Below are 27,838 nucleotides of genomic sequence, written 5' to 3'. Positions count from 1 at the left end.
GTAATTGCTCACTATGTTTATTGTCGCATGAATCATTTTTCCTGAAGTATGAATCGAATGCTCTAAATAATCTTTATAGATTGACTTGGACGATTGAAAATATTAAAATTAAGAAAGTGAAAAGACACCTCTTCCCTTCATCTTCTAGCCCTTTCACCTTCCTCCATTAATAGAGGTAGAGAAAAATCATCTTCCTCTTATAAAAGTATAATTATAGAAGTCATATCTCAAATTGATTCTTTTTTTTTCTAATTCCTAAATTTTAAAATAAAATAATTTCATTGCACATATCAAAATTCACACACGTGAGAGAATATTGTAGTATTTTCTTGATGGTTTCTTAAGGAATTATCCTACACAAATAAATTACACAAATAAATTCTTATTTGACCTTTTGAATTAAAAACTTATTTATGACATTAAACAAATATAAACAATAAACCTTTATGATCTTTTCTTTTATTGCGATGCGATGCGATGCGTTCAAAACATGGATGACTTACGCGAGATGAGATGATAAAAGAGAAAATATAAATTATAATATCCAAATTATTAAAATTATAATAGTAAAATACTTTTAAATTTTCAATGTCTCATCACTAATTATAATGGGTGGGTCTTCTCCGAATCCCTCCTCGCCTTCTTTTTTCGCTGGCATAGCATGGAGGCCGGAGCTTATCTGAGTCGGCTAAAAAAACATTTAGGCTTTAGTATTAGTTGAAATTTTTTTTCCTCTTCTCTGACAATTGGGACCAACAAATATTTGAACTCGAAATAAAATAATATTTTTTAAAAAATAAACAAATTAAAATATTAAATTTTAAAAATAAAGTTTTATATAAAATTTAATTTTTTAACTGTATTAAGTTTTGATAACTTAATTCAGAAAAATATAAATTTTATGATATTAAATAATGTATTATTATTTGATGTAATAATACATCTAAAAGATATATAATTGTACAATTGGAAGACAAGTATATTTATAATTGTTTAAAAATAAAAAAGAACAAAATTAAAAAAAAATGAGAATAATAAAATGGGACAACAATAAAAAAAAATTATGTTCTCTCCTCAACTCATCATGATCCACGAAATATAAAAAAATATATAAATAAAAAACATATTTATAGAATGCCAAAATTCAATATAATCCTTAGAAAATAAACATTTAACTATTATTATTTATAAGAACTAAATGAAAATCTTTTTAAGTACAGAAAAAAATCATATTTTTCATCACTTATAATAATTAAAAATAATAGAACAGATATAAAGAAAAATTAACAAATTTATAATGGTAAATACATCTAAAAAAAATTAAACTTAATGTATATAAGAAAGGGAAATGATAATGATATCTAACTCGTTATTACTCAAAAAAAAAATAAAATCCTTCATTTTGATCGGACATAATGGAGTATGGTAGCACCAATCAGATCAGTGTGATAGTCCTAAGTGTAATTTCTCTTCTTCAATCTTAATGAACTAATGAAACACATAAAGATGAAGTTAGAAAAAAGGAAGAGGGAGAATTAACAAAAACTAATTATTTTATTTTATACTGTGTGTAGATAAAATAAAAAAATTTCTAATTCATATCGAAGAAAAAATATCACCAATAAAAGGGAAATAAAAATAAATTTAAAATATTAAAAAGTGAATCTCTATATGGGAAAAGACTATTCGCTCGCCTCCAGCGCCCCCGTCAATCTGTCCCTAGGCCAACACGGAGGAGGTAAATCACGGGTGACTACTAGCTATTAGTGCAAATGACCAAGACATGGGGGAAGTTATGTTCGGTCACGCCGAATTTCGATCCCAAGATCTCATATGACAACACCCTATGTTTTAACCATCGCACCGTCCCGAAGAAATTAAAAAGTGAATCTCTAGCACTATCTGTTGGAAGCTCTATCAGAAGCATTAATTAGAGAATGAGATCCTCTAATTCTTTTATTATATTGAGTCTATTTTTTTCCATTTTCTTTATATATATATATATATATATTAATGATCCCGATTTTTAGAGAATGAGATTGTATAAATATTCTATCACGTATATTTATTTAACATATTAAAAATAATAGATCCCAATAAAAATTAGGACCCTTAAAGCCTATGCCTAAAGTCGGCCCAGATAAAGACTTATGTCTAAATTTAACCCTAGGTAAAGGCCTATGTCTAAAGTTGATCCTGATCAAAGCGCATCAATCGGGTGTTGACATTATCAGCTAAGTCCTCCAACGATCAAATTAATACTAAGGTGAAAGAAGGAAGATTCACGTGTGCGAGAGATAGATGGTTTAAGAGCTCAAAAGGTAAAGGCAATGAAAATTGGCTTTCGTGTGTGAAAAGCAGATCCTATTTTTGGTTACCTTCATGGAACCTTATATAGCTGCATAAGTGGAAGATGAATGTAGATAATCACGCAAGCCCTTAGTGGGCTGCGTGGATGACCACATGAGCAAGGCATCGCCTACTGACCAATCACACAAGCGAGCCGTTGCGCCACGGGTGACAACCATTTGTCCATCCTATTGGTATTGCTTGGTTGTTAGCTCGATGTCGCTTTCCATGGACAGCCTCGCCGGGCTTGATTTTGACATTATGAATTGTCGAAGGCTAGTGTCTGACAGAGCCTCTCGAGCAAGATCTTTCATCGTTCTAGAAGTAGAGAAGGTCGGGCCATAATGAATCTCTGTTATTACGAGGGACGCAGTCCGAGCATATAAGAAAAAACAAACAAAATTCTGATAGAAGGATGACTCGACCGGGTTCATCCGCGTCAATGATCTCATGTGGCAACATGATGTAAAATTTTAGCATCATGTTGCCACATGATGTTAAAATTTTACAGATTATTATCATTGTTTTAAAATTGAAATTAAAAATAACGAACCTTTTAGGGAATAATCCTGATTAATTTTGCGCTTAAAAAATGAAAAAAAAAAACACACACTGACACGTGGCCGCATCGTTTGATTGGTTTGTGGCCCGTCTCACCCTCGCATCGCTTGGCTCGCTGCCTCGTCGCTTCCTCGCTGAGCGAGGGGCCTTCACTCTGTGTCTGAGAGGCAAAAGGGCCGAAGGCGGCGGAGACCCATGGCGGCCGTCGCCACTCAACTCCTCTGCTCCTCCTCTTTCACTGCGGCACCCAGGATGCCCTCGATTCACAGAGGAGATCTTTCTTCTTTCTCGGTTCGTTGTTTCATTTCCTCTTTCGTTTCTTTACCTCACTCTTGGTCTTATGGGAATGCAATCATTACCACCAGCTCGGGAGTAGCAGCAAAATTGGTCTCTTTCCACCCCCTCGTGATCGAAGTGTCCGTCTCCTTCTGCCTCCTCCCAACGCCTTGGCCCCCGCCCGAGGAGCAGGTAGGTTTCGTCTTTTCCTAAACATTTTGCGTTTTTATCTTTTCCGGCGTGCAATTGATCTTGCGCGAACTTACACTTTTGCATTTTTGAATTTGGCAGAGACGTTTGACCCGGAACTGAGATTGGTGTTTGAACTCGCTACGGATGCTGAACTAGTTGAGCTGGAACATATTCTATTTGGTCCGAGGTTAGGTTCTTGCTACTTATTTCTCCCGCTAGCTTTTAAATGTACATTGGAGTTTATTCATACACTTCCTATTGCACTAAATTTTACGTGTGAAAATTTACAAATTTGTCTGAGATCCTAGCCATGTGTTTAGTGTTTAGCTTGACAGGAAAGAAATAGGATCTATTTGATCTAACGTACTGTTTCAGTTTTTTAATTTTAATGCAAACATCGTAATCAAACTATAGCAATGCTTCTCAAGTTAGTGATTTATTTTCTTGATTTGCTGGCTGAAGTGAGATAGTTCATTGAGTTGTCCTAAGTACATCCTTCCCAGTTCCTGCTCTCTTGTTTCTTTTGCCAAACTAGTAATCAGTAGTATAATGTTATCACATACTTATGAAGATTTGAGAAACAGGACATTTGTTTATACTATTTCTAGTTAAATTCCATAATAAGTCTTAGATTTTTTTAAATATTTAATTCACTCTGAACTTTGGTATTCTTAGATATAATTTTATGCTTAGAGAATCACTAAGTAGCTTGTGAGACCCTTGATACAGATTCCGCCGGCGTAGAATGTCTCTACTATTCTCTATGGAACCAGCGATGCTCTGTGCAGTTAGCATAAAAAATATCACAGCACCAAAATAGAAATAAATGCATAAATGCTAAAAGAAAATTGTTTGCAAAAATCCCTCGAAGAGGACAGAATATCACAGAACTAAAAAAAACCACTGGTAAAAATAGGAAAACACTCAAATAATTTTCTTCATAAGATGTAAAATAAGAGCTAGGCTACATGATTGGAATCAAACAAGAATATATCAATCTAAAACCCCACTATTGTCTTCAATTTTGGAAATGAAACTAAATCATAGAACCACTCTCCCTAATTTCTGATGACTGTACATGCTCTCAGTGACACAGACCACTGAGTCGCTGAGAACTCTGGTACATTCTTTGGAGAAAACAATGTCAAAACCCTGAAAAAATATCCATATTGTTCACCTTGCTACAATTTTTCAGTTAAAGATCCTCTACAAAAAACCCTTGTCTTTTTTGCGTCTTCTACCTCCAATAGCAACCCCAATATGCAATTTTGTACTGCTCGCAAAAAGCATGAATGGTTATACATGGAGCACACATGATTGAGCATCCTCTCCCTGTCCGGCTAAGGAAGACAGGGTTGTCATCCCATCAGTATCTCCTTGCCATCCTGATGAGATCCCATATCTCTTTGAGCGGCTTCATCAACATATCAACACTGCTCTCATCAACTTTTGTTCTCTAATCACTTGTCTGGTCTAGTAGTACCTCATATCAATATGCATTGTCCTCAAATGATATATGGAATTTCTACTGAAATCAATAGCACTCTGACTATCCTAGGTGGACAAACCAAATAGTAGGTGGTCAAATTCCATGAGGGAGAGGAAACAAGACTTAAGTGATCCAGCAATTGATCTGACTTGCTTTCTTCACCCTTACTAGACTGTGACTGAAGTAGGAAAATGAGTATTTGTTGCATTTGATCCTCAAATAGTTGAAGACAGAGAATATGACAAGGAAGATGCTCAAATAAATAACCACTTCAGGCTCAACCTTGGAAAAAGTATAGTCTCATCAACGTGTACCATTCACAAGCTACCCATTAATCCAGCCCACTAGCTGACTAGCCCTATAAATACACATAAAGCACACATAAACAATCAACAACCCACAAAATCAAGAATGAAGCCTAAGGGCCAACAGATGTTAGTTTAACCAGCAACTATTTGAGGGCGATTGGCTGAAAAATCCCTTGGTTTGGTGCTCCATCAAGCTTTGGAATCAAAGAAGTGAGGAAATAATGTTGATTGATTCTCTCTCTTTTATCTTATGCTGCCCTTTGTATCATGTATTGATGTATTAGAGTTACATTTAATTGTTACTAAATACATAGTATTTATTTTTTATTTTTCTCTAAATTTTATTCTTCTAGTAATTCCACACATCTTAGCATTCTATGAAGGGTTACAATGTGTACTGTACTGATCTTCACTTCAGATGTCTTAGTTACATTTTTTTAATCTATCTCTGATTAAGCATTATACATTGACTGAGAAGCATGATTTATTTGTTGCAGCTTCTTTAGTCCCCTATTAAAATCTATAACAAGAAAACAAGAATTTAGTTTTACAATGGCTGATGAATATATCGAAGAACGTGAAGATTTTATAGAGCACCTAGAGTCACGGTTCTTGTACCTTGCAGCAGATGCACGCTCAACTTTAAGGTTAGAAAGGTGTAAGAATCTATGTCATACTCTTGTTATTTTGCATGTTGAAACAGTTTATGGTATGGGTATAGTTTCTATGATGAATCTGATCTAGTCTAATTAGTAGAAGCCTGGATTTGTTACTGTCTGCAACATAGAAATTTTGTTCATTCATTATTGTTTGTGTTGCTATCTTGCAAGAGGTTGGAGACCTTCCTACAAGAATATCTTGCTTAATGTGAAAAGAAAACTTGGAGTTCGTTGCTCAAGTAAATTGTCAACAGAAGACCTTGAAGTAGAAATTTTTCTCCATTTACTAAGTGAATACTCAAGGTACTTCTTATAATTTCTTCTTGGAGTTCTCATAACAACTTAAATTTGTATGCTTATTTTTGTAAAATGAACTGCCCCTATGAAACCATTTACGTCATATATCTAGATTAGTTGCTAAGAGCCTTATTTGGCTCAAAAGTGCCATGGGCTTCTTAAGATGTTACAGATAAATGTCTCCAAGCTTTGACCCTAGATTGGAGTGCTTGAGGTATAAAAGCTGTGTTAGGTGATTCTGTGGTTATTGATTCAAACAGTTGACTATCATATCAATTATGCCTATGGTGGATCAAAGTAAGACCAATTGAACTATTTTATATAGCTGTTTGACCAAAAGTTTTCACTGTTATCTTGCCTATTCTCATTTTAACTGCTTGTTACTTTTTGTGACTAACAGAGATTTGTGTTGTCAACTTAAACCTTATCGTTCAACATATTTTAATTCTCTCCTATTCTTATATTAAATGTTTAAACTTGACTCATGTCAGGATATTTACAATTAGTTTTAAGTCTATCATATCCTATCTTGAATTAAATTCCTTGTGAATTGTGATATGAAAGTGTCTATTTTACAGTGCCTTTCGTAGTGTTCTGCATATTGGTTATATGCAAAAGCTAGTTGTAACATGGACCTTCTGTTGGTATTCTTGCCAATTTCAGTGAAGAGATCGATCCTGTTTCATTTCCATCACTTGACAGAAAACTCCCCATGTCTTGAAAGTTGGAATATTTAGAATGAAGCTTCTCTTGGAGCATTAAAAGGTGGAGCAAAAGAGATTCAAAATGTTTTTGTGAAGGTTAATTTTTGTCAAAAACTTTCTTTTTTATTACATGATGTATGTTGTTATGTCCTGACATGGTTGGATCTCTCATATTCTGTTAGGGATGTGGAATATTAACTATGGCAAGGATATTTCAGTTGGTATGCTTTCATTCTTTATGATGATTTCCATTTCTCTCTCAATTTGTGAGTCTCTTTTTTCGATTTTGGCATAGTTGGCTAGGAAATTTTCTGGTAAGCTGCTATTGGAAGTTGCTAACTACGAGATAAAGCATGAAATAGTTAAGAAGGTGCACACTTCTAGGAGCCTGTAGTTGTCTTTACATTCTTTAGTCATTACTTCATACTGAATATTTGATGATTGATAAATTTTCATTATGCTTGCATTTCTTCTATTGGATTACTGCATGGAAGGTGGTACATGTTGGTCTGTGTGGTACATCAGTTGTGGATTCCATTTTTTTAAAGTGAGTGCAAATGCAGATCACGTCATTAGATAGTTCAGTTTCGGTTTGAGCCTCACCTGTGCAGATTGAGTTCATTTTCTCGTCCAACTGCACCTGAATCCTGAACTATTCAAACTCAGTTTTATTCAAGTCTGGAGAGAGAATTCTTTTTATGCATGAATGCAAAGAAGAGAGATCACACCTGTACCTTTGCTCTACATGAACGGAGAAAAGAATTTTTGGTTTATAAAATGGCACATATAAAAAGGAAACTGCATAAAAATAATAACCTTGCTGATGACCTGGGAGAGAAGAAGTGGTTTCATACATGAGAAGAAGAAGGTGAGCTGGAAGACACTTGAAAAAATTACATTGTTTGCACCCAATGTCACTGTAAAAGGTATAGGTGGTAGGAAAGTGTTGTGGAAGAATTTTGAAACATTCAAACATGTATATTTATTTGTCAGAAAATTAAATGTTGAGTAAAGAAAGAGCTTGTTCATGGCAGTCTGCTAGACAATCTAATGTTAAAGATGGTAAAACAATATAGAAATTTATCAATAACATCTAAGCTGTTGTTATCAAGGAATGAAGGAAAACAAAAACACATTTGTTAGTGTGCAGTTGACCATTCCCGATGAAACACGGAATCTCAAATGCATAATCGTCAAAAAATGGTTGACAGTTTGTGCATATATCTTCTATCATATAGAAGTCTGGAATATGTATGACAAGAGGGTCTTGAACTATTATTTATTATAACTAACATATACCTTTTTAGTTGTATTATTGCTAATTCTTCTATCCTCCAAGACATATTTTCTCTTTGAGATTGTCAGGGTGGACAATTGGCAGCTATCAAGCTGGAGGCAAAAACAGCTGAGCTAATTGCAAGACAGGTCAAGCTCATATTTTCTTGTCAGGCTACTTGAAAGCTAGAATATATCAATCCTTTAGTTAATTAGAAGTCATAAAAAAAATGAGTTGCTCTACCCACCCCTATTTGGCAGGGTTTGGCTCGAGCTGCAACTAGATATGCTGGAATTAGAAGTGCAATGATGCTCCTAGGACCAATGTAAGTTTTTTTAAATTTTTTTTTGCAAATACAAACTCAAAGATCAATGCTTTTCTTTGCAGAGACATCCTAATTTTTCAACTAACACGTTTGCTAGGTGTCAAATTCCATTGAGCTTTAGGAACACTAAATACATGAACTCATTCTCAATGTAATAATTTTAATTAAAACTTTCTTCATGTGTCATGCTCAGTAGGCATTGGATTTTAGGATTAGGTGACTCACTACTCTCAGTAGGTTTAGATCATAAAAGCAATTGCTTCAGTAGGGTGCGTTGTACATATAGTCAATGGTAAAACTCCTATCTATCCTGCCTATGTAGTTGTTGAGATGTATGTCTTATTGTTATTGTATGCTTCTTCATTTAGTTTGCTAACACAATGCTTATTGTGTCTAGATTGCAGCAAAGTTCTGAATTAGCTTGATAGCGTTATTATCCCCAAAAAAAGTGTGTTTCTTGTTGCAGCCTCAAGTACTAGATGGTACAACTTAAAGAATTAACTAAGCTTGTAACATGGTCTTTTTTCTTGGTGCCTTGAACATGGTTTCTATGAACCAATGCTTTACTAAATTTACATTAGGTTGGAGCTGACAGCTGAGGCCGTTATTTAGGATGAAATGACGCTTCTCTATGCAGTTCATAACTATCTGAGTGGCTAAATATATGACCTAACTTAAAGCTTAATGCTTTTAGAATGATCTAAGTGACCAACTCAATGAAGTTGAATTTGCAGCTTCTTCCTCTCCTTAGACACACGGAACTTTTCAACATAGTGAGACGTTTCAGAATGAATTTTGCTTGTAATTTGTTAATTAGCTTGCTTGCCATTATGTATCCAAGTACTTTTTAAGTTGCTAATTGTATATAACTTTGTCTGGAGGTTGATGCTATAGCCAGTGCTATAACTTCTGTACAACCAGAATGTAATAAGTAAATTATGTCAACTTTGAATTCAGGACTTTCAAGCTTTTGGTACATGAGGAGATACCATGCCATCTTGACAGTCTTTGACAATTATCCAGACAGTTATGTGTGTGAGAGAGAGAGAGAGATGGTTGGATTCCTAGATATTAGTGAGCTCACCTCTATCTCAATTTTTTGGTGCCTGCTAAAGATTTGATCTCATTGGACCAAACAGCATTTCAGAATTAAGTTCCATCTTTATATGCATTTGTAGTAGTTAACTGTAACCCAAATTTATCATGATTCATGTTCTTCATACATTACCAAAAACACGAAAAATAAAGTAGCCACCTGCTATTAACTCATTGTCATCAACTGTCTGTACCATTCTATAGCTGGCAACATAAATATGAAGAGACTCAGGGCCAGATAGTAGATACTTTTGATCTAACAGTGATGAGATGTGGACAAAAAGAAGAATATTTTTCTTCATTCTAGAGAGATGAGGATAACCCGAAGGAACACTGCAGTATGGAAGGATGAAACAGTCTATGTGGAGCAATTGAGATAATAGTGAAGCTTGCAGTAAGATTAAGAGGCAAGTGGCAGAACCTGGATTGTGCTGGGTGCTGTAATCATTGTGAACTAGGCAAGCACAAACACTTTGCAAAGTGTTCATTTGTCTTCATGAGCAACCAAATCTCTTTCAATCTAGTTGCTTGCAGATTGATTTTCTGATTGCTTTATTTTTAGTTCTTGACAATATTTTTCCTAGCTGAGAACTATGGATCAAAGATGCTGCCGCTTTCATCATTTTCGAGTATTTATTTCAGTACTAACTTTTACAGGCACATTTTCTCCCTTCCTGTGTTTATTGTCCTGATCACATAATTGAAATACTAGATTCCTTCTGCAGCATGTGGGGGACATTTCTGGCAGACGTTGCCATCCAAATGCTGGGTACCGATTATGCTCGAATTCTTCGAGCAATCTATGCATTTGCACAGGTAATGAAAAGTTGTTCTTATGTTGTGCATGAAAATCCCTTTTGCAATTATCTTCTTTCTCCGGGCAGATCCGGCTCACTCGAACAAATGGCTAGAGCTCGAACGAGTAATTGCAAACTTAATTTCTGGTAATTGTTCATGGATTTGTTGGACAACAAAGTCAGCAATGGATGGAATCATATTGTATTAGGGAATTTGGAGCAGCATTTACGATTGGACAATTCATATCTATTACAATTGTTATCAGCTGCAGTCTCAGGAATCTATATACTTGGCTATTCTTGTACATTATCTATTTTGTCAATTTCATTTTTTTGATAATTTAGGTGGTCTAGGCGTGTTGTAACTGAGATTTGAATCATGCGTACTTGGAGTTGGGAATCTACTGAATGCTTTTTCCGTTGTATTTTGTCAACTTCAGCGAGTTCCCCAGTGCATAGCTGATTCGATGATCAAATAGAAATGGAAATGTTTACGTTTTTTCTTGCCAAGAATCATATTTTTATGTAAAATTTAAAATGTTTATGTTTCTAATTATTTAAAAGTTATTAAGATTCAATTAAAAAATAATAGTTATTTTAGAGACGACTATTATAAACGTGTTTTCACACTTTCATATTGTTATAAACAAACAATCGACCGGAGATCTTAGGGGTATTAGTTGAATTCAAATAGCACTGATTTAAATTCAATTTACAGTAGAGATGACCTGAGCGGATAATCTCAGGCCGTCAGTAGGGGTTGATTTTTGCTCCGAGCCGAAGAATTGCCGAGCAAGAATATCGGTTGAGCCATTAGTCTGTGTTGCCGAGTGGGCGGATTGATCGAGCAGAGTTCGGATCGACAGGTCAGTCGGCCAGGTCGGTCGGCGGGTCAGTTGGTCGGCTAGGTCGGTCGGCCGGGTCGGCGGGTCGGTCAGTCAGCCGGGTCGCCGGGTCGGTCGGTCGGTTGAGTCGGCGGGTCGGTCGGTCGGCTGGGTCTGTCGAGTAGCAGAACAGGTCTTGACAAAAAGGAAGACCAGGTCTGTTTAGAGTAGAATGACCAGGTCTGTTCAGAGCAGATCTGCAGAACAGAAGACCAGGTCTGCAGAACAGTCTCGACAGAGCAGTAAGGTCGGGCAAAATCCCGACCGGACAAGCTGACCGAGGCCTGCAAGTAGCAGTTCCTTTGAAACAGATTCGCCCCCACCTCCGACTGTGCTTCGAGGCTTATCTGGGAGGTCTGTTTCGCAGGATACAACGGTCTAACCGTGAACTCCACTAAGCACCGGTGGTCACGGCGAACTAAGTGGTGTCCGAAAGCTACCGCGGGCAATCTGTCGAGCAAGAGTTGCACGACAGAGAAGGGGAATGAGGAGGAGAGCTTTCACTATGTTATCTATGTAACCTTTTGCCTGAGGTTGCAGCCTCCTTATATAGGAGCTCAAGACCAAAGAACACCATTAATGATCATTACTCAACGCCAGCTTTTCACTTGATCATTTTGATTATGCATTAATTTCCCTTTAATGCATCCGTTACACAAGCAGCAAAAAGATATATGTAGCAAAATGTTAGTTCAATGCAATCCGGGCCCTAAATTTACACCCCTCCCCACCCACGTATGAGAGAGAGCCTCTCCCCATACATTTGTTCATATACTCAATACATGTGAATCAATATAAACCAACAAACTTACCTTGAAACTTTCAATATGGGATTAAAGTCTCATTCACAATAGAACTTCTTCTCTCCCACCTTTTCTCCATTCACACTTATTCAACACATATTAGCGAAATTATCATTGTCATTTAATTTAGTATCGTCGCTAATCACCTGCTAAACCACTTGCTAATTCTAAAAAAAAAAACAAGACGATCTTATCCACCAAGATGTGGGGACCGCCCCCAAGTTAGATGTCTTCACGGGACGAAGTGATTGGCCGTCGAACGGACCCAAAGGAAATATTTTAGTTCTATTTTTTTTAAAAAAAATATTTTCTGTTTTAATAATGTTTAAATTCGAAAAAGTAAATAAACAAAATTATCAACAAGCCTTGTTTTTGTCCTTTTGCTCCTCCGCGCGCCACGTAGTCTGTCGTTTGAGGGGGCCACATTTGACCATCGGGCGATGTGACTGCGGCTACCGGCTGGTGCAGGTCCTCACCGCGTCTTCTCGCGATCAGTCGGATACGGAAGCGACACGTGTCCTCTGGATAATATGGTCGTACACTTCCATGCGAATAGTTCCATAATAATTCCTATGCATCGACGTCGCATTTCCACGTCCGGACCGGTCGGCCGGTCTGCTCCGGCTCAATATGGCTGATCAATTTATCGCAGGGAGAACGCTATGCGGCGATTGCACACACATATAAATAATATATATATAAAATATCAACAAGTTAAGTTCTTTCCCATCCTTTTCCCCCTCTCCGCCATCTCAATCTATCTTCTGTTTTCGAGATCGAGCTTGTGCTGTTGAAGATTTCGATCGCGTTGACAGTCTACTCCCCTCCGCCATTTTCTCACGAGCTGGTGATTTGATTGACTGTTATTTATTATTATTTTATTTTATTTTTATTTTTATTTTGGCAGCTTGGTTCGAAGCCGTGGGATGATGGGAGTTTGATTTCTTCTATTTAATTCGTTTGCAAAAAAGTAAATGCGAGACAAAATTTCTCCCTTCCTTTCTCCACCCGCAGTCATCTGATTCGATTCGTTGCTGAAATTCGCAAATGTTATCCATTCGCGAATCTTTTTTTTCCCCTTTACTTTTGATCCTTTACCTTCTTATTCTGAGTTTTCGAACCGTCTTCAGTTTGATTTCTGTTCGTCGTTTGGTTGTTAGCGAGCTGTAAAGGTAGCGAAGGAATCGATCATGGACATTATAATCCTTCCCTGATTTCTTGTACTAGTGCTTAAGTATAAAGAGAGGAAAAGAAAAATCCAAACTTGGAGCTCCTTTTTTGCCATAATGGCGTCGAAATCTTACTCTAATCTGCTGGAGTTAGCCTCCGGCGAGTCCCCTTCCCTTGGGCGGATCAGCCGCGGCATCCCCCGGGTGGTGACGGCACCCGGCATAGTTCCAGACCTTGATGATTCCGACGACGACGACGACAATGCATCTTCCGAGCGATCGTCCCTGTCGCTGCCGCGTGACCGCACCATCATCGTCGCCAACCAGCTTCCTATCCGCGCCCAACGTCACCCGGAGAACCACAGCTGGAGCTTCTCCTTGGACCAAGACTCCCTCCTCCTCCAGCTGAACGATAGCATGAGCGGGCATGCCGATATGGAGTTTGTATACGTGGGCTGCCTTCGCGAGGAAATCCCAGTTCCCGAGCAAGACGAGGTTTCTCAGACACTGCTCGAATCCTTCAGATGCGTGCCTGTCTTCCTCCCGGGGGATCTACGCTCTCGGTTCTACCATGGCTTCTGCAAGCAGCAGCTATGGCCTCTCTTCCACTACATGCTCCCGCTGTCGCCCGACCTCGGCGGCCGATTCGACCGCAGCTTATGGCAGGCCTACGTATCAGTCAACAAGATCTTCGCCGACATGATCCTTGAGGTGATCAATCCGGACGACGATTTCGTTTGGGTTCACGACTACCATCTCATGGTCCTTCCGACTTTCCTAAGGAAGCGGTTCAACAAGGTGAAGCTTGGATTTTTCTTGCACAGCCCTTTCCCTTCCTCTGAAATCTACAGAACGTTGCCGGTAAGGGAGGAACTTCTACGAGCTCTGCTGAATGCCGACCTAATCGGATTCCACACGTTTGACTACGCACGCCATTTCTTATCCTGTTGCAGTCGAATGCTCGGCCTCAGTTACGAATCCAAGCGAGGGTACATCGGATTGGAGTATTATGGCCGCACAATTAGCATCAAGATACTGCCTGTCGGGATCCATATGGGTCAGCTTGGCTCTGTGTTAAGCCGTCCAGAGACAGAGGCCAAGGTTGCAGAGCTCACCGAGCAGTTCAATGGTAGAGGCCAAGTAGTGCTGCTGGGAGTCGACGACATGGATATATTCAAGGGAATCAGCTTAAAGCTTTTGGCTTTCGAGCAGCTCCTCGTGCAACACCGAGAGTGGCAGGGAAGAGTGGTTCTGGTTCAGATTGCGAATCCAGCGAGGGGACGAGGGAAGGATGTGCGAGAAGTACAGGCCGAGAGCTATGCAATGGCGAAGCGAATCAATGGAGCTTTTGGATTGCCTGGCTACAAGCCTGTGATACTGATCGATAAGCCACTCCAATTTTATGAGAGGATGGCTTACTATGTGGCTGCCGAGTGCTGTCTGGTGACAGCAGTTAGGGATGGAATGAATCTCATACCTTACGAGTACATTGTAGCTCGGCAGGGGAACGATAACCTGGATAAGGTTTTAGGCTCGAGCTGTGCCGGTGCCGTCCCGAAGAAGAGCATGCTTGTCGTATCAGAATTCATCGGTTGTTCTCCTTCGCTTAGCGGGGCAATTCGGGTGAATCCTTGGAACATTGATGCAGTGGCTGATGCCATGGACTCTGCCTTAGAAATGGGTGAAGCCGAGAAACAGTTACGGCATGACAAACACTACAGATATGTGAGCTCGCACGATGTCGGGTATTGGGCCAAGAGCTTTTTGCAAGATCTTCAGAGAACTTGCAAGGAGCATAGCCGAAAGAGGTCTTGGGGAATTGGATTTGGTTTGAAGTTCAGAGTTGTGGCTCTGGACCTCAACTTCCGAAAGCTTTCTATGGAGCATATTGTCTCTGCATACAGGAGAACCAGTTCTCGAGCCATCCTTTTTGATTACGATGGTACTCTGATGCCGCAGACATCCATCTACAAGTGCCCGAGCGCCAAGTCTATCGAAATTTTGAACACATTGTGTCGCGACAAGAACAATCTGGTCTTTCTAGTGAGTGCACAGAGCCGAAGCACCTTGAGCAGCTGGTTTTCTCCTTGTGAGAATCTTGGAATTGCAGCAGAGAATGGCTATTTCTTTAGGTGAGTTATCAAAGCTCCTATTTGCATTGTCCATGGATTCGTTCGATTTCGATCATCCATCAATTTTCAGGCTAAGGAGAAATGCGGAATGGGAAGCATGTATTCCAGTGGCAGATCATAGCTGGAAGCAAATTGCCGAACCTGTGATGAAGTTGTATACTGAAACAACCGACGGTTCGACCATCGACAACAAGGAAACTGCACTTGTTTGGAATTATGAGGATGCAGATCCGGATTTCGGGTCTTGCCAAGCTAAGGAACTCCTGGATCATCTCGAGAGTGTGCTCGTCAACGAACCTGTGTCTGTGAAGAGTGGGACAAACATTGTCGAAGTTAAACCACAGGTAAGCAATATGTAGATTTTGGTCGTAACTCGAACTGTAGATATACTCACTGTCATTCTCTGTTCTTGTAGGGTGTGAATAAGGGTTTAGTGGCTCGACGACTACTCTCTGCGATGAAGGAGAGGGACCTGTTACCGGACTTCATTCTCTGCATAGGTGATGATCGGTCCGACGAGGACATGTTTGAAGTGATTGCCAGTACTGTGCCTAGTTCCTCATTGTCGCCGGCGGCTGAAGTATTTGCTTGCACAGTCGGTCGGAAACCAAGCAAAGCCAAGTCCTACCTCGATGACACAGCAGAGATTGTTAGGCTGATGCAGGGTCTGGCTTCTGTTTCGGATCAAACTCCAGGGAGCCAAATTCCATTGGGACACTGATATTTTTTCTTGCTTTTCGGTTTGATTTTGTAATGTAACCGCATGGCATCGATGAGGTTCTCTCTGATGAGTGCCTATTGCCGATCTGTTACTTGTTTTACTCTCTAATTTGTGACCATTTTGTTGTTCTTGGTGCTGATTTATCCAATTCTGAGAGACTGTTACTTGTTTGGGTGAGTTGCGCCAAATTTGAATAAACACTCATCGAGAGGACCGGGAAACGAATGTTTAAATTTTAAATTTTGGGGGTGTTATTACAATTCTTAAATTTGTGAGGGGCATGTCAGAAAAGTTGGAAACCTGATCTTATCATGCGCTTGCATCGAACGTGCTCCTATCTGAGAATCGAAATGGCGACCTTGGCGGCTGCCAAGGTCCTGACTGCGGTCCTCGATCTTGCCGTCTCCTCCTCCGCCGCTTCTATCGCTCAGCGCCGCCGACTAATGTGCCGCGCCGCTGCTTCCCGCCTCGTTCCCCATCCGCCTGATCTCGTCCGTTGGGTCCGCCGCGAGGGTGGCTTCGTCCATCCCAACATCACGGTTTCCGATCGCGGGCCATACGGTTTAGGAGTCGTAGCAACCGGAGATATTCAGCCAGGGTCGGAACTCATTGCCCTACCCAGTCATCTTCCCCTTTTCTTCGAGCGGTGCCCGCATAACGATGATGGTGGCGGTCATTCCACTCTGATGCAACTGGCTCTACGGATTCCAGGTACGAGCACTTTTACCTACTGTTCTTTCCCAACACTGTTCTAGATGAGTTACTGAATTTTACCATAGTTCTACTAGCATGCTACCAGTTAATGTCTAGAGATGTATGCCAAGTATGAGAAGTTCGCTTTCATGTATCCAGTGAATTACACAATCCATTGATCTGATTTCTTCAGTAAAGTTGCAGAACGAACAAATATGTATTCCCCTCAGATGCCGGAAATTCAAATTGGCCTAGCATTGATAAAAATGAATTTTTTGTCAATCTGTCACTAATACTAATAAAAATATGTGCCTTCATTTAAATTTTCTTCAGAAAGCGAGCTTATACTAATTCTCTACACAAAAAAAGTATATTTGTAAGAAAAAAAATGACTGGATACAAAAAATGAGATATAGAATTGTACACCGTGTCAAAAAATTTCCTTTAGACTCTTAGAAGTTTTGCATACTCGTGGACCGTCTTTTAAAATTTGAAGAAACATATTTAGTGTTGGAGGGTTAATTTTATTCTGGTAGAACTTTTAGTGACACATGCATTGTTTGAGTTTCAAATAAACAAAAGGATTGCTTTTTTGTTTTCTGAATCCAATCGGCATTTTCCTCCCTCTATTCATATTATTGTTGTTGGTTGATACTAGGAATATCGTACCGGTTCCCCTATACAAAAATTTTGTACAAGTCCTGAACCTTTCCTAACAACTTATTGTGTTCTTTAGAAATTAAATTCGGAATCGCAAACAGAACTTAACATTATTGATTTCAAACTTAACTTATCTGTTCTTAGAGGTTTAGACTTGGATCATAAACGATACTTAATATTATAGATCCAAATCCACCCATGTTACAAATTCAATTAAATATTTATTTCAGAGATCGGCTCCCAGGTCAAACATGACGAGGCACTTGGCCTTCTTGGGTATGGGAACATCCACCACTGCCTTGACAAAGCCTCTCAACGAAAATCAATATTTAATTTCCTTATAGTAGCCCTAGGTTTAACCAAAAAGAACAATCGAATCACAAGATTGAAAAAACAAAAGAAACACAACTTCGAATCACAAATCCGAAAATCTAGAATCACTAGCCTCTTGTGTTTGATATTTCAAAATCTATACAAAGAAAACTAGTATGATGCGGAATAGAATTACTAGTTATACTTTTCTTTGTAAGCAGCAACCTCTTGATCTTCTATCGTATTTCTCTACTTATCTCGGACGTTGTGTGAGCAACGATCTATCGAGATAAGAACCACCAAGACACCTTCCTTCTTGCAAGTTTCGGCCACCAACCTTCAAGCTCCAAGGGATGCTAGAAACAAAGCCTCCTATCTCTCCTTCTTCCTCTAACAATATCCGGCCACCAACAAAACTCCTTGAGATGAAGATGCCGCTGGCCAAGGAAGAAGAATAGGAGATGGAGAGGAAGAGAGGGGCCGACCACCAACCAAGGAAGAGAGGAACCAAAGAAGATATCAGAGAGGGGCCGACCACCAACCAAGGAAGAGAGGAACCAAAGAAGATATCTTGTTATGAGGTGAAACACCTCTACCCTCTCTTTTATATTCCTTGGTCTTGGCAAATAAGGAAAGTTTTATTAAAAACTTCCTTATTCTCTTTGCTAATGAAAGGAAAGTTTAATAAAATTTCCTTTCAAACTATATATGGCCGGCCACCTTAATCCCTCTAAACAAGGAAAGTTTTAAACACAAAATTAAAACTTTCTAATTTGTTTTCAAAAATTTTTAAATAAAAATTTCTCTTTAAAAAATTTCCTTCATGGTTGGTCATAAAAGGAAACTTTTATAAATTAAAATTTCTCTATTCAAACATGTGTATGATTTACAAAAAGGAAAGTTTTCTCTAAAATTAAAATCTTCCTTTTAATCTACAAATAATAAAAGATATCAAATCTTTTCTTAATCTTTTGTAGAAAGCTATAAAAGGAAAGATTTAATTTTAAAACTCTCTTTTAAAGCATGAGGATGGTTACAAAAAAGGAAAGTTTTATAAAAAATTAAAATATTCCTTTTAACTACAAATAAGGAAAGATATTAAACCTTTCACTTAATCTTTTGGAGAAAGCTATAAAACGAAAGATTTAAATTTTAAACTCTCTTTTAAAACCATGACTTCCACATAAGAAAGATTTAAAAAAATAAAATTCTTTTTAATTTAATGTGGTCGGCCACACCAAGCTTGGGTTCAAGCTAGGGCCGGCCACCTATCTCACCTTGGTTTGGCCGGCCCTAGCTTGGGCTCCAAGCTAGGCTTGGCTGACCACCTTAAGGTGGATAAGAAGGTGGGTATGAGTGGGTATAAGACTTTATAAATAAGAGGCTACGATAGGAACCGAGAGGAGGAATCGGTTTTGGTCTCCCGATGAAATTAAGCTTCCCGTGTTCGCCCCGAACACCTAACTTAATTTCATCAATAATAATTCATACCACTAAAGAATTATTATTGAACTACCGCACCAATCTCAAATTACATTTTGGGCTCCTTCTTATCATGAGTGTGTTAATCTCCCTATGTTTAAGATATTGAATGTCTACTAATTAAATGAGTTACTGACTACTCACTTAATTAATATCTAGCTCCAAGAGTAGTATCACTCAACTTTATCATCATGTCGGACTAAGTCCACCTGTAGGGTTTACATGACAACCTTATGAGCTCCTCATGGGGACATTATCCACCTAGATTACTAGGACACAGTTTCCTTCTATAATCAACAACACACACTATAAATAATATCATTTCTCAACTTATCGGGCCTCTTGATTTATCGAACTAAATCTCACCCATTGATAAGTCAAAGAAATAAATACTAGATATATATACTTATTATTATATCAGGATTAAGAGCACACACTTCCATAATAACAAAGGTCTTGTTCTTTTATTCAGTCAGTATAAAAAGAACTTACCTTAAATGATCCTGCTCAATACACTCAGAGTGTACTAGTGTAATTTTATAGTTAAGATAAACTAATACCAAATTACACTACGACTATTCCAATGGTTTGTTCCTTTCCATCTTAGTCGTGAGCTACTGTTTATAATTTATAAGAAATTGATAACATGATCTTCTGTGTGTGACACCACACACCATGTTATCTACAATATAAATTAATTGAACAACTACTCTTAGCATACAAATGTAGACATTTGACCAATGTGATTCTTTATTTCAACATAAATGTTTACAAAAAGCTAGACTTTTAGTATAGATTTTAACAATTGTGCACTAGAAATGATCTGCATATAAGTTGTGCTTTAGATTTATCCGGTAGACAAACTAGGGGAATGACCTTCGTCTCCACGATTAGTCAGGCGAAGCTCAGACAACTAGATTATATTAGAAAAAACTAGAAGTGATCTGTGCAACTGGTCTAGGACTTGAGTTTCTTTGTGCTGCACTTTGGATATGCTTTGATCCACACAGTTTGCACATAAATGAGGTAAAGAAGCATCTTAACAAGTTGATCTAAAGTCTTGAACATTTATACAACTTGATAGGACAGAGTCACAAACTTTGTGATTTAGACCTAGTTCCTATAAGGGAAGGAAACAAATAAGAAAAGGAAATTCATAGAAAGTGGATACAGCAATATTTCTTTAGTTGGGAGTTTGACTTTCTACCATTTCATTTAAAGGAAGGAAAGATAGAGGGAAACTTAAATTTTACAAAGTTATCTGCTCAAAACATAAAAGAAAAAAAAATAGAATTGAGAAAAATAATTTTAATGTTTTGGGTCAGATTTAATTGACAAAGAACATGAATAGTGCCGCCTTCCAAATCAGGCATAAGCAGTTTTATTCCTTTTTGATTGAAAAGGGGAAAAGTTTCCTTGTCTTTTTTTCCCCTAAGCACTGGGAAATCTTTTTTCCACCGTGTTTCCTTCAGTGTTTCTTTCCCTCATAAGAAACACATCCTAGAAAAAGTGCCCCAAAGTTATTTTTTCTTATTTTTGATGGTTCTTAAACTTTCATTTTTTAATATATGAGGTGCTCGGTATTTTGAAAATTAGGCAATTCTGATATTTATATTGAGGAGTAAATCGGACCATGTGGGAGTATTTAACAGACGAACTATGGTCAATGAGGTTGGGCTTGAGACTTCTCCAGGAAAGGGCAGCTGTTGATTCCTTCTGGTGGCCATACATCAGTAACTTGCCAGAAACTTATAGCGTACCTATTTTCTTCAGTGGGGATGACATAAAAATTCTACACTATGCTCCACTAACTCATCAGGTTTGGCATCCTTTTGCTTATTAGATAGTTGTTTTCTGTTCTTTCAGATTTCATACATATCTCAATGTATTTTGTGAACATACTGCCATTATTTCAGGTAAATAAGAGATGCCGTTTTCTTCTGGAATTTGAGAAAGAGATAAAACTTATGCTTGACAATGTTTCTCCAAGAGATCACCCCTTTGCAGGACAAGATGTAAATTCATCATCTCTTGGCTGGGCAATGTCAGCAGTATCTTCTCGAGCCTTCAGGTTGCATGGTGAAGTTCTTAGCAATGACAAGAAAGACATTCCAATGCTGCTTCCGCTCATTGATATGTGCAACCACAGCTTTATACCTAATGCTCGAATTTTTCAGGAACAAAACACAAACTCTCAAAATATGTCTATAAAGGCAAGTGCATTTTGTATCCTCACCATCAGTAGGGTTCTTTTGTTGGTTGTTCATCCTTCTACAAGCGAATTGGTTTAACTAGATTCTTTTTCCCAATACATTAGTAAGCGATTAATATGGTGTGACTGGTCTTTTTCATGTTTCAAAAAATCTTTGCTCTGATGATTACATTTCTTTTCCTTTGCATATAGATACTTAAATATTATGTTTTCTCTGTTTATTCTCTTATTTCCTCTCAAGTGTTTGTACAATGAATGTCCATGTACATATTAAGGATTTGGAGCATTTTATTCATCGAATATTTTGTTATGGAATATTTTAGCAGATATTTACTTTGATTAGCTGTAATTTGGTATATATTAGAAGTTTAGAATGTTTCTACTATATGTTATGTACGTATTTTTTTTTTTTTTTTTGTGATTTCTACTCAATCATAAAGCCATCTCACTTGACTTGAGAAGAACTAGATAATACAAGTGAGTAAAAGTTGAACTGTCCTTACAGCTGTGTAATGCCATTTTATGTTTTAGGCCAATGAGAAGATGTTCCTCATCCTTGTTACATCTAGCGATTTTAGCTACTATTTTCTTCTTGTTTTTTTTAATTACTGTTACCCGTAGGATTCAAGAATAACTGTACTTAATCCTCTTTAGTGATGTATATGTGTTTGCTTTCTTTTCATGTTTTTTTAGTGGTATCAAATATTTATTGAACTGGTAAATATTGTGACAAATCACAAATTAGTCAATTTGAGCTTGCTCTTTCATGTATATATATATTATTATTATTATTATTATTTTTGATATGCTAAGCGACGCTTTGTGTGCGACCGTGAGCGAAATCCGACGGGGGCTATTTGACGCGGCCAAAACCCAATTTTTTTAATCTCTCTCATCTGCATGTAACAACTATAAAATTCTCGTTTCTCTCTCATCTGATTGCATGCAACAATCACCGTGTTGTTAATTTTTAAAGGTGATGTAGCTGTGACAACATTGTAGTAGCTACTACACAATAATTGCTACACATTGTAGCAACTTCGGTATAGTAGTTGCTATAACGTGTAGCAGTGTTATTGTGTAGCTACTATGTTGTAGCAGCTAATTTACCGTTGTAGCAGCTACTGCACCGTTGTAGCAGCTACTGCACCATTGTAGCAGCTACTGCACCGTTGTAGCAACTTCTGCACCGTTGTAGCAGTTTCTGCATCGTTGTAGCAATTACTGCACTGTTGTAGCAGCTTTTGCACCGTTGTAGCAGCTTTTGCACCGTTGTAGCAGTTTCTGCATCGTGGTAGCAGTTTCTGCACCGTTGTAGCTACTGCACCGTTGTAGCAGTTATTGTATCGTTGTAGCAGCTATTGTATCGTTGTAGCAGCTACTGCATACTAACTGCTACAAGTTGTAGCAGCTGCTGCATAGTAGCTGCTACAACATTGTATCATCACTACCATAATAATTTTTGCATGTAATAATAGGAGAGAAGATAAAATTTTATTTTAATTTAAAAAGAAAGAGAGAAAAGTTGTTGCATGCAGATGAGAAAGAGATTAAAAAATTGGGGGATTTCGCTCACGGTCGCGCACAAAGCGTCGTTTAGCATATCAAATTTCTCTCTCTCTCTCTCTCTCTCTCTCTATATATATATATATTTATATATATATTGATTTTTTAGAATGGTTTTACACAGATTGTTCAAAAAATGACAAAGAACTAGGAACATGATAATGTAGATGGCATATGTTCTGCTTGCCAGCTGTGTTGTAGTTCGATGGTATATTAATTAACAAATTGTTGCTTTTCTAGATTATTATATTTTAATTACTGAGGCTATTGTTGGTTGGTGGTCTAAAATCAGGTTGTAGCTGACATGCAAATAAAGCAGGATATGCCAGTATTGCTCAACTATGGATGTTTAAGCAATGATATTTTCCTTCTGGATTATGGTTTTGTGATACCGTCGAACCCACATGATCATGTAGAACTGAAATATGATGAGAGTCTTCTTGATGCTACTAGTTTAGCGGCTGGAATTTCCTGTTCAAGCTTTGTATCTCCGGCTGATTGGCAACAGGAGATGTTATCCCGTTTAAATTTATGGGGAGATCAAGCTTTCCGCAAGGTATTACTCTCAACTCCTTTCTGTATACCTCAGTTTAAAAGCCAAAGTTCAAACATCTTTCTTTTGATCTCATCATCTCACTATCTCCAAGTATTACATAATAACATCTGGATACTAAGAAGATTGTGAAAGAGAAGAGAATCTTCATAGAAATGCTTTCTGTTGCAGAAAGTTACAAGCAATGACTGTAATATTAGTTATATTCAAGTCTGGAGGACTATCAAGTTTTTAAGGAGGGAGCCATGTGAAGTCCACCATTTCCCTGCTAAGCTACATGTTGTGAATATTCTTCAATTATATGGATACATCTTCGGGTTGCTCCTCTTGTAGTGAACCCCTTTCTAGTATGAACAGTTTGTTTGATCCTCTCAAGGTGCATTAGAGAAGTCATTGATGCATTGTTTGAATCATCTAGCTGCTTATGACATAATTGAATGCCTACATTGGGTAATTTTCAAAACAAGGATACAATCTTGCATAAAAATGTGCTTTCTTTAGCTTTGCACTCATCATCTTATTCAGCACTAAATACTTAATTGCCCATGAAAGCCATGCCAATCCTATGAATCACAAGTGACATAAAAAAAAACATTCTCAGCGCTTGGAACCCTCACCCTACAAGGCGGGTAAGACATGTTTAAATCATGTGGAGCTATCACCTCTCACACTTGATTGTAGTGACAACACACAAACTCAAAGTTCCCTATTCTGATAAAGCAGGGAGGAACAACAATTGAACATCCCATGCTTTTTTTTTTTTTTTAATGAATTCACATTAGTTATTTACGGAAACAACTATTGTTTGTTGCAAATTATTATTGTATTCTAATGAAAATTTATTTTGATATATTAACAACAATTTTTTTGAATTTATAAATATAGTTTCATATATTAGGTTTAGTTAGTTAAAATCTAGCTATCTACTTAAGTATGCCTAAGCTTTTAAAGACATTTATAGTCTAGTTAAATTTGTTTATTCATAATGGATATCTTAATCTTTTGCTAAATAAAAGATTCACACTGAGGTACTACGGTGGCATCCAAATGTATTTTTTCTCTGTAAATTAATCTCGCGAACATTTAGAATAATTTTCCCATTACTGTGAAATATGGGCACCAAGTAGTATTTGACATGAGCACTTTTCTGAATCGTATCAGATCAGGCTGTCTGGGACCACTCGTCGCTGAGCACAGGCAGAGAATATTGCTGAAAACAACCAAGAACTCAAGTTGTACAAGGAACCTTTAAGGACCAAACAACTTTTCAGTGTTCATTGAAAGAGGTTTGATGAAAGTTTGGGAGATTGCATGAGGTTAACCTGTTGTTGTTTTCTCTTCTTAGTGTAATATAATTGTGAACATTCGATGGAAGTTCCCATCATTGAGTTAATTTAGTTGAATACTTGTGGTGCCAGCCTCACAAGTATTCAAATTTAAAACCTCTTTAGGACTGAGTGGGGAGTATCCAATAGATCAGGTGCTTGGTAAGGCTAGTGTATGCTTAGTGATGCTGTGTAGGCAAGGTTTGTATATATGAAGTAAGCAGTACTTCTTATTAACTATATCTCAAAATGCGGAAACTTGATCCGATAAGTTAGTAAACAGGATGTGCTAGATTTGACGTGCAAATGAAATCTTTGTTTCTCCCTGGATCACTGGTTCTCCTATTGCTCTTTTTGAACTTCCTGACCATTAGAAACTGACAAATATTCATAAATTTCAGTAATTCCTTGTACATTTTCTTCTTTATACTAATCTTTTGATAATCCTAGTTATCTAAAGTAAGGTGCTCTTTTGAAATTTTGTCTCTGAAATATGCTTCGTTTTGATTTTTATTAATTTTTTTGGTGAAATCCTGTACTTCCAGAGCCCCAATGTCAATGTTTTTTATAATTTCACTCCAGGTGCATTTGGGCGGGCCTGGACTGATTGACGGCCGTTTGTTAGCTGCCCTAAGGACACTCCTCTCAGATGACAAAGAAACTGCTGAAAAACACAAGTTGGAAACTCTCATGACACTCTCAGATGATTTTCCTTTGGGAGTCTCGACCGAGATTTCCGCTCTTCGAACGGTAATTGCTCTCTGCGTAGTCGCACTGGAATCTTTCCCCACGAAGATAATGGAGGACGAAGCCATTCTGAAAAAGGAAATACCCAATTCAACCAAGTTGGCTGTCCAGTTTAGGATGCAAAAGAAGTTGATGATTATAGATGTTATGCGTAAACTCACTCAGAAGGTTAAGGTGCTGGCCAAGCTAGGATCAAGTGCTCAAGGGTAGGCCTCCATCACATTTATTTCTTGAGATCCAGAACTCATGCTATGTTTTTTTTCTTTTCAAGAAGCAAAGCATTTGCACATTTCATTTATTCAGTCAAGTCTTATGTTACTTGAAGAATTAGAAACGTACTTATCAACTCTTGCGCTTATAGAACATCCAATATTCCCCGTCAAACTGGTATTATAATTGTCTTGCATATCCTACCTATGGATTGGTTCAAATTGAATTCTATGTCCAGTCTGTAATACGATAGTTCGGATCATGACATCGAAAACGAGTTGAATATACTTAGCTCTAGTTGGAGTGTACCAACTCTAGTTCTCCCACGACAAGTAATATGTGAACGAGTTGAATATATATATTTTTAAAACATATATTTTAAACATGAAACCAATTACCACATATATATATATAAAGAAACATTAAATCAAACAAACAATGCCAAGCACATTCACTAACTAGATTTGTAGATTCTCGTGGGGGGAATCGGAAGCGCCCGATCGAGGCATGCAGCTTCTCATGCTCCACCTCCACGGAGATATCCTTTTTAATTAATCTCTTCATTTAATTCATTTTACAAGCACCCTAACCACCTAATCATTCTCCGCTAATTGAAGTGTAATAATCTTCAGAGCAATTCATTATCATGCGATGATCTCATCCGGCAACGCCACGAACCTCGTTCTCTTCTGCAAAACACATCAAAACAAAAAAAAATTAATCACTAATTAATAATTATTGTATTTAACACGGAACGTTAACTCGATCACATGCGCCTTGTTTGACTTCTGGACAAAAGTTGTAAATCGAGTTTATGACTTTTCCTATGATCACGGGCAGATTCTACTTTTTCCACATTCGGTTCATTTAATTATAGCGCGATTGTCGAGGAAGTTTCTAGTTCTAGAAACTAATGAGAATTCACCTTTTAATTGCTACGTGTTTGCAAGTATTCTTGTGTATTGAAACTCTAAAACATGGAAAACTTTTTTTTTTTTCATTTAAATGAATATTTAATCCGGTTTCCATTGAATTGATATTGATAAAAAAAAATATGGAAATTATCGCCATTAAAAATTTCTTACCTCCGTGCGTGGAGTGCTCGGGGTGCGCGAGGTGCGCAGCGTCGGGGTCGGCGGCTCCGGCGAGGACATGGCTGACGAGGGCGTCGTGGCAGCGCTTTCTCTGGCGGCGCAGAGCTCCATGATCCTCCGGGCGGCCTCCGCGGGGTCTTTGCTCTCCTGCATCAGCCTCTCCACCTGCGCCTTCGGAAGCTTCATCTTCAACCGGAGCCCGCCGTCCTTGGTCTCCTCCGCCGCGGCGATCGGCGACTGGAGGCCGGAGCCGGCGGCGGGAACTGAGAGGTCCGACATGGTGCGGCGGGAGAGGCGGAGGCTCTCGAGCCGCTCCTTGGCGCCGACATGGAGAGCGCCCGACCAGGCGCGCCGCGCCGAGCGGTGGCTCGGCGCCCGGGGCAGCTCCGCGAGGAAGTAGAGGCTCCCGGGCAGTAGCTGCGCCTCCGGTTCAAGCGCCTGCGCGTGGACGCCGAGGCGCTTGACCTCCTCGGCGTCGAGCAGGGTGTAGCCCGGGTGGTCGCGCAGCACGGAGGCGGCCTGCGCCGGCGGCTTCAGCCGCAGGGTGGTGCCGTCCACCTTCATCACCTTGGCTATCTTCTTTCTCTTCCCGCCCAAACTGTTCCCCATCCGATCGATCTTTCCTCTCGATTAATCGCTTTGGAAGAACAAAAGAAGCTCGTTAAGTTTGTGGCATGGTTTGAGTGGAGGAGGAAGGAGGGTGGGTCGAGAGAGGGCTACAAGGGACGTCGGGAGGAGAGAGGTGGCAGGGATATAAGGGACGATAGGGAGGAAAAGGTCAAAGAAGGAGAGCAAATTTGGATTTTCAATTGTCATTTTATTTAGGTTTGATAGGGATTGGAAGATGTGTTGTGCCGTGTTCTTATCTTTGATCTTATTTAATTTAATATTTTTTCATTCATACATAAATATTATTATTATTATTATTATTATTATTATTATTTATA

General features: G+C 38.4%; 4 protein-coding genes across 4 annotated transcripts; 3 read left to right on the top strand and 1 right to left on the bottom strand.

Moving 5' to 3' along the window:
• The first annotated feature begins 3,000 nt into the window (after positions 1–3,000).
• On the top strand, positions 3,001–10,762 carry LOC122050371. Its single transcript, XM_042611277.1, has 13 exons — positions 3,001–3,201; positions 3,276–3,378; positions 3,478–3,565; positions 5,673–5,822; positions 6,006–6,137; positions 6,795–6,837; positions 6,869–6,931; positions 7,018–7,056; positions 7,131–7,205; positions 8,201–8,260; positions 8,372–8,436; positions 10,257–10,347; positions 10,416–10,762. The coding sequence occupies exons 1-13, from the start codon at positions 3,106–3,108 to the stop codon at positions 10,440–10,442; spliced, it is 1,032 nt and encodes a 343-aa protein (XP_042467211.1). The 5' UTR covers positions 3,001–3,105; the 3' UTR covers positions 10,443–10,762.
• A 1,919-nt stretch (positions 10,763–12,681) lies between these two features.
• On the top strand, positions 12,682–16,167 carry LOC122051791 (alpha,alpha-trehalose-phosphate synthase [UDP-forming] 6-like). Its single transcript, XM_042613083.1, has 3 exons — positions 12,682–15,316; positions 15,387–15,660; positions 15,732–16,167. Exons 1-3 carry the CDS (start codon positions 13,302–13,304, stop codon positions 16,035–16,037), a joined length of 2,595 nt encoding a protein of 864 aa, XP_042469017.1. The 5' UTR covers positions 12,682–13,301; the 3' UTR covers positions 16,038–16,167.
• A 210-nt stretch (positions 16,168–16,377) lies between these two features.
• Positions 16,378–25,971, top strand: LOC122051792 (actin-histidine N-methyltransferase-like). The gene is made up of 5 exons (XM_042613084.1): positions 16,378–16,748; positions 20,837–21,003; positions 21,101–21,397; positions 23,255–23,518; positions 25,423–25,971. Exons 1-5 carry the CDS (start codon positions 16,388–16,390, stop codon positions 25,795–25,797), a joined length of 1,464 nt encoding a protein of 487 aa, XP_042469018.1. The 5' UTR covers positions 16,378–16,387; the 3' UTR covers positions 25,798–25,971.
• A 164-nt stretch (positions 25,972–26,135) lies between these two features.
• On the bottom strand, positions 26,136–27,636 carry LOC122053694 (uncharacterized protein At1g66480-like). Its single transcript, XM_042615682.1, has 2 exons — positions 26,883–27,636; positions 26,136–26,486 (listed from the first exon to the last, which is right to left on the bottom strand). Exons 1-2 carry the CDS (start codon positions 27,498–27,500, stop codon positions 26,442–26,444), a joined length of 663 nt encoding a protein of 220 aa, XP_042471616.1. The 5' UTR covers positions 27,501–27,636; the 3' UTR covers positions 26,136–26,441.
• Between the last annotated feature and the right edge of the window lie 202 nt (positions 27,637–27,838).

Source organism: Zingiber officinale, chromosome 3A (assembly GCF_018446385.1).
Source record: "Zingiber officinale cultivar Zhangliang chromosome 3A, Zo_v1.1, whole genome shotgun sequence".
Taxonomy (NCBI): domain Eukaryota; kingdom Viridiplantae; phylum Streptophyta; class Magnoliopsida; order Zingiberales; family Zingiberaceae; genus Zingiber; species Zingiber officinale.
This window is presented reverse-complemented; position numbering and strand designations above follow the sequence as displayed.